This window comes from Periplaneta americana, chromosome 7 (genome assembly GCF_040183065.1).
Source record: "Periplaneta americana isolate PAMFEO1 chromosome 7, P.americana_PAMFEO1_priV1, whole genome shotgun sequence".
NCBI classification, from domain to species: domain Eukaryota; kingdom Metazoa; phylum Arthropoda; class Insecta; order Blattodea; family Blattidae; genus Periplaneta; species Periplaneta americana.
Genome location: NC_091123.1, coordinates 12,822,501 through 12,830,000, shown reverse-complemented (window position 1 = coordinate 12,830,000; position 7,500 = coordinate 12,822,501). Strand labels below are relative to the sequence as shown.

Sequence of the window (7,500 nt, the reverse complement as noted above, 5' to 3'; positions counted from 1 at the left end):
TTTTTGAAACTTCAGACACAATTATTGCTGATGAATAGTTTCGTAATAGCTTCTGTATCACATATTGCCCGAATTTCCCAAGTGTTCAAGACGCTTCTAGACTTACTTGTTGGTTCTGGTAGGCAGTGACAGTTGTGAACGTCGTTTCTGGGAAAGTGTAGGTGAGGGCGCGCTCCACAGAGGCCTGCTGTTCCGGGGGTGTATCCAAGTCCGAAGTCTGTAGGATGTGCACTCGAGGCAGATACTTGTGCATGGAGTGCAGTGAAACCTGCAACACAACACAAATGACAACAGTAAGGTCTGTAGGATATTTGTACATGGAATACACGGGATCCTGCAACACAATACAAATGACAAGAGTAAGGTCTGCAGGATGTTTACTACAGGCAAATACTTGTAGGCCTACATGGAATGCAGGGGATCCTACAACACAACACAAATGAAAACAGTGAGATCTGTAGAATGTGTACTACAGGCAGATACTTGTGTGTGAAATGCAGGAGATTCTGAACACAACATAAATAACAACAGTAGATCTGTTAGTGGCAGATATGTATGGAAGGAGAAGGGATGTATAACACAAAACAACTGACAACAGTAGATCTGTTAGTGGCAGGTATTTATGGAAGGAGAAGGAACGTATAACACAAAACAAATGACAACAGTAGATCTGTTTAGTAGCAGTTACATATGGAAGGAGAAGTGATATATACACAAAACAAATGACAACATTAGATCTGTTAGTGGTAGGTATTTATGGAAGGAGAAGGGATGTATAACACAAAACAAATGACAATAGTAGATCTGTTAGTGTTAGGTATTTATGGAAGGAGAAGGGATGTATAACACAAAACAAATGACAACAGTAGATCTGTTAGTGGCATATATTTATGGAAGAAGAAGGAACGTATAACACAAAACAAATGACAACAGTAGATCTGTTAGTAGCAGTTATATATGGAAGGAGAAGGGATGTATAACACAAAACAAATGACAACAGTAGATCTGTTAGTGGCAGGTATTTATGGAGGTGAAGGGATGTATAACACAAAAAATTCCAACAGTAAGGTCTGCAGAATGTGTACTACAGACAGATAGTTATGCATAGAATGCAGAGGAACCTGCAGCACAAACATAAATAACAACAGTAAGGTCTGCAGGATAAATACGTACTAGAAGCAAATACTTATGAATGTAATGCATACGAATCTGCAACACAATACAAATGACAACAGTACAGTAGATCTGTTAGTGGTAGGTATTTGTGGAAGGAGAAGGGACGTAAAACACAAAACAAATGACAACAATAGGATCTGCAGAATGTGCACCACAGATACTTGTGCATGAAATATAGAGGAATCTGCAACACAACACACAAATAACAACAGTAAAGCTGCAGGATGTATATCATAGACAGATATTTGTGCATGAAATGCAGAGGTGCCTCCAACACAGGACAAATAAGAACAGTAAGGTCTATAGGATGTGTACCACAGACGGATACTTGTGTATAAAATGCAGAACCTACAAATGACAACATTATGTTTGTAGAAGGCAGGTTTACGTGGAAGGGGAGAGTGGACCTACAGCACAATATAATAACAACAATACGTTCTGCTGTATGTGCACTAGAGGCAACAGTGCTGACGATCACATCACATTCTTTCTGCAGAAATACTGTTGCTATTTATTTTGTGTTGCAGGTTCATCTACATTTTATGCACAAGTAAGGTACGTGCAGTACATATCCTGACCTACGTGTATACTACAATACACTGCAAGCATATTAATTCACTTTACAAGTCTAAAGGATTCATCAGTTGAGTTGTACATAAAATATGCAATATATAGCAAGCAGATTAATTCAATTTACATCGTATACAATTAATCAGTTTGACTATACAAAATTGTACAATACAATACATATCAAGTAGATTAATATGCATCTTGTTCCAACATGCAAATGTGTCCATGTATTTTTATGTTATGAACTACCTGAAGGAAGAACGGAGAATCAAGGCCTCAAAAACTATATTTTGATGGAGACGATCGTTTCAGGTCTATGTACTACGTGTAGTACTACGACATTGTGTTCTCCCAACCCCTGCGTCACATCAATGACTCCATTAATCATGTGCACAACAAAGGAAGAAGCTCCTTAAGCAGTGCTGACAGCCCAAACTGCACCTGATTACACGGTCGAGCGCATTCAAATTACACGTTACAAAACCAATCCAATTATTTACATGGGGACGGGGACGCGTTCCGCTATCCCGGCTCGCCGTTGCACCCTACTGGCTTATGCGCCGCTTAAATTTGTAGGTTACGTTAGGTATTCCCTGAGTACTTCGCCCCTATGGCTCCATTGTGCTCACTCTATTTCATCCAAGGTTTATTCCGTTTCACAATTTTATCCACATTGCTGACGTCCTAAGAATTTTAGCAGCAATTACAGTATAAGAGAATGTTAGCGACTCACAGGGTCTACCAAGACATGTCCTCAAAACAGGAAACCTGGGTAATAACATGATCTTTTTTTTAATTGGTTATTTAACTAACGACGCTGTATCAACTACGAGGTTATTTAGCGTCGATGAGATTGGTGATAGCGAGATTGTATTTGGCGAGATGAGGCCGAGGATTCGCCATAGATTACCTGGCATTCACCTTACGGTTGGGGAAAACCTCGGAAAAAATCCAACCAGGTAATTAGCCCAAGTGGTGATCGAACCCGCGCCCAAGCGCAACTTCAGACCGGCAGGCAAGTGCTTTAACCGACTGAACCACGCCGGTGGCTAACATTGCCTGTAATTTTGGGTTCTTTTTTATAGTGTAGATAATAGAGGAGAGAAATAGAAGGCTTCTCATTGGAGAGACTTGTGACCGTGTTGGATTTAAAAAGAAGACGAGTTGGAAGACTGCAGAAAGTGTACTGTTTGTCAGAAAGTAAGAGAAGAAGAGAAGCAAAAATAACAAGTACTTATTTTTAAAGAGATATTACGAGTAGATGAAATACTTTGTTGTCGAAGGCATAAAAACGCATAAACATAATCAAAATAATATTTCAAAATAATCAATAAGTGTATTATTAATATTAAAGGGAGTCATCAAGACCCAAAATTATTTTTTTTTTCAGTTTATGAAAGTATAGTTCATTCAGTTTAATTTGGTGTTTGGTTTGTTAAAATATTAGAATATTTACTATTTTAAATATATTTTAAAATATTAGTGTATTTATCTTTTATAGAAAAAAATCATTTCACAAGGGAAGGGTTTCGGCTCGAACAGGAATTTCGTATCCAAAATTTGTATACAGGTCCATTCTTACATCTCTGTAAAGCTTCCAAAAGCATTCGTTTGTGTAATGTGTGGTTTGTCTGTTAGAGCACTGTACAAGTTAAGGGGTGGGGAGAGCACTGCACAAGTTAAAAGGGGTGGGACACCTTACCCGTAAGCCTAGCCTAGAAGCTAGTGCGAGTGGTAAAATGTCTAAAGCCCATTTAATTATATTTTTCTCTGAAAATATTGCACCTAATCAAAAGTGTACACTGTTGTGTGATTTATTGAATGCGCTCAAGGACACAACCTTAATAAATGAATCATTCCAAGGCTAAGACAATGAATGTATGATCATTCCACCTAAAAAAAAACTAAATATATCCAGATTCTGAATATCTATTTCCTTAGACAATACAAAATATATGCTCGGAGGTTGACAGATTACATAAGTTAAGGACTCTTGCTGGGAATCCAGAACTTAAATAGGGAAATCGAATTTTTATAATGAAAATGCACTCTATTATTCATAACCAGTTGTCTGCTCCAGTATTCCGCCCTATGCTTCAGTATTCCTGGCAGTCAGCTGGTTACGTGAATCCTGAACAAGTCTCGGACTTCAAAAATGTAATTCAGGTAGATTTGATTTTTCAGCACTGGAGTGTGGTTCAGAAGATTGTTCAGGTGTTGCTTCTGTGTGTTGTGCTTATTGGTCTGCTCCATGCTGTTTCATGCATTTTATAGAGAATCCTCATGCACATTTTTAAAGAAGTGTATTAACCAATATCAACCAAACGGAGAGTTACACAAATGAATCCTTTTACGATCTTCATCATCATTGTAAGGCAAGCCTCTGTACAAATTTTTAACCAAAATTCCTGTTCGAGCCAAAACCCTTCCCTTGTCAGAAACTTCTTCTTTTACAAGGCTGTTGTTGGACTTCTTTTGTAGTAAATTTAATGCTTCATAAAGCCTGTGTTTGAAGATCTTGGCTATCCCAATTTACTAAAAAAATAAATAGATAAATATAAAATAAAAAATAAATAAGGAAATAACTTAACGAACTATTAACTCAATACGTGTGATGATGTGAAATTCCTCTGATTGGGTTTGCTGTAATAGTGTATTTCAAAAAAAATATCTGACTTTTTTAAATTTTAGAGATTTATGGCGAGTCCTCGGCCTGACTTCACTTCACCCCCGCTTGGTCTGATTGCCTGGTTGGGTTTTTCTGAGGTTTTTCCCAATAAGGCAAATGCCAGTTAATCTGCTGGCGAATCCTCGACCTCACCTCATCTCACTACCTCTCGCCAAAAAAATTGTAAAAAGATTGGAATTGAAATGGTAAAGAAATTGAAAAAATTGTAATTGTAATCTTGTACAATTCTGACTTGTTCCACATCTTAAAGCTTCATTGATAATGTAAGATCTATGGAATACAATAAATGAAATGAAAAAAATATATATAAAAAAATCTTTTATTTCTTCTCTTAGATATTTTATCACCGAAACAAATCAACGCACTCAGAAGGAATGCATAAACATCCTGTAAAAATATTACATCTCTATACCTAGTATGTTCTGAGATAAAGGGCCATTAATATAGCTGTTTTAACATTACTGAGATAGGACTTTCATTGTGGCAACAATAAAATCAAGAAGATTGAGATGGATGGGACATATACAAAGAATGAGCCAGGATAGAGTGGCGAAGAAGATTCTAGAAGGAAAGATGGGAGGTGGTATAAAGAGAGGAAGACCCAAGCTTAGATGGACTTTGGATCGAGACATATGGGCTTCTATCACAAAGGAAGGCGAGGCTAAACTTAAAGGGCCCAAGAGCTATATGATGATGATGATGTTGATGATGATGATGATGTTGATGATGATGATGATGATGATGATGATATAGGGTTTGATCACTATCCTTAAGAGTCAATATAAATACATGATTTAAAACTTAAAAACTCAAGGTTTACATCACCCAGACCGTATGGGCACGGTTGTAGTGATATCTTTTAATATATTCCCTACATTTTGAAACAATTATTTATATCTTTAATATAAACCGGCAAGCTGTTATTGTATAGGCCAATACTGTACTGTACCTTTATACCGAAAACCATATAATTTCTATATATATATATATATATATATATATATATATATATATATATAATTTTCTCCGTTCCATTACTCTTTCATCGTATGATGACGCAGAATATCTGCATGGAAATATCATATGTACTTCGGTACATTAAAATAATATATATATGATATGCGTAAATCACTTCGTGATTTAAGACGGCGCTTATTCCGTCGGATCCCGGCCAACTAGTCACTCATAACGAGTGCACCTCAGCACATGTGTGCACTTCGGTCCTACGTTCATAGACATCTATGACGTAGTGCAGAGGGCGGCCACTAGAGGGAACCCAAGAGTTGGAACTTAATCTGAGACGATTCTGTCCGACGCCGGGGTGGGTATCCGGTGTGGCTTAGTGGATAAAGCATTAGCACGTAGAGCTGAAAACCCGGGTTCAAATCCCGGCGCCGGAGAGAATTTTTCTCCGTTCCATTACTCTTTCATCATATAATTTCTGCTAATATAAATAAGGTGCTCTACCGGAATTCTTAAATACTATTTTATTACGTGTATCATAAGTACTCGTATGAAAATGACTATTCTGATCGAAGCCAGAAAACTTATTAATTACAGTACGATATATATATAGAGTAAGAAGTTTATAATGTACAAAATATTCCCTACAAGAGGTTCTACTGTCATCACCCGCTGTGCATTTGACAATTATGTTTCTGAGCCAAGAAAAATGTCATTTAACATGGTTCAGATTCTCAAAGGGAAATTGCCATATGAAAGTAGGACTATACTCGTATACTTCACTTGTGCATAATAAAAAAGACAGTAACACATCATGATTGCAGTCCTTAAAATTAGGATTTGAGTAAAAAGACAACTTTTTAAATTGCAGAGTTATTACTAACCTGGCCTCGAACCAAGGGCTTCCTGTTGTTGGTGAGCTTGAGCTTGTCGAAGGCTACAACGCCCTGCGCCATCCAGAGCTGCCCCGTGGCGGGCGAGTCGGGGTGTACGTACAGGTTGTGGGGCAGCGGGGGATCACCTGACCCGGCCACCATCCACTGGGAGCTGGATGGATTGCGAATAAATACGTCATTCATTACTAAGAAAATAAACGAATATATAGTAAATAGATACAAGGAAACAAATACCAAACTTATACCTTACATAAGTAAAATATACTAAATGAATAAATATAGACCCTATAAATAAATATGTTAATACATAAGTAAATATAAATAACGGAATAAATGACCCAACGCATGAGTAAGTATGTCAACAAAGTAGTGAATATATCTGTGGTGTTCGGGTAAAGGGGGATAAGTCATTTTTTGTGCAGATGGAATTTTGTTCCCCAGACGAACACACAGGTTAAAGTATGCAAGTGGGTGTGCAAAAATCAAAATAATTTGATGTGTTTTATTTTTGTAGAAAATTATTTGCAATAAGGGTTCGAAGTTTAATTTTCATTTATCTCAAAACTCATTTTTATGACTTATCTCCCTCTACTCAAACACCACAGAAGGCATAAATAAATACAAATATATATATATATATATATATATATATATATATATATATATATATATGTACTTTTGTCTGAGAAGTATAGTTTTATAGTGGGATAGTTTTAAAATGGTTTGCCTCTTATCTTCAAAACAGATATCAATATGTAGAAATACTACACAAGGATCATAAAATAAATAATTTTACACATAAATATAGATCCAAGAATGTACATATTGATGTGGGTGTTCCTCAGGGCTCTGTTCTGGGCCCTGTATTGTTTCTTTTATATGTAAACGATTTACCCATGTATGTAAGAAATCATTTTATGTGTATGTATGCTGATGATACTTCTGTCATTGTAAAAGATGGAGAGGAACTGGATTTAGAGACAATCTGTTGTGACCTGTTAAAAGATCTCAAAACATGGTTTGATAGCAATCTGCTTCACTTAAATGTTAATAAGACCGGATATATTTACTTTCACAATTCTCAAAAGAGAAATTTGAAGGACATCAATATTTCTATTCAAGATCAATACTTATGTAAATGGGAAACTACTAAATTCTTGGGCGTTACATTTGATGATTGTTTGTCTTGGAGACCCCATTGCACAA

General features: G+C 36.5%; 1 protein-coding gene across 1 annotated transcript in view; it reads right to left on the bottom strand.

The window, feature by feature from the left end:
- Positions 1-7,500, bottom strand: part of LOC138702921 (T-box transcription factor TBX15-like) — a 73,772-nt gene that overhangs the window by 3,351 nt on the left and 62,921 nt on the right. The window contains exons 4-5 of the mRNA XM_069830328.1: positions 6,283-6,445; positions 107-268 (exon numbers count right to left, since the gene is read on the bottom strand). Coding sequence (XP_069686429.1) covers positions 107-268; positions 6,283-6,445 — 325 coding nt within the window. The remainder of the gene's footprint in view (positions 1-106; positions 269-6,282; positions 6,446-7,500) is intronic.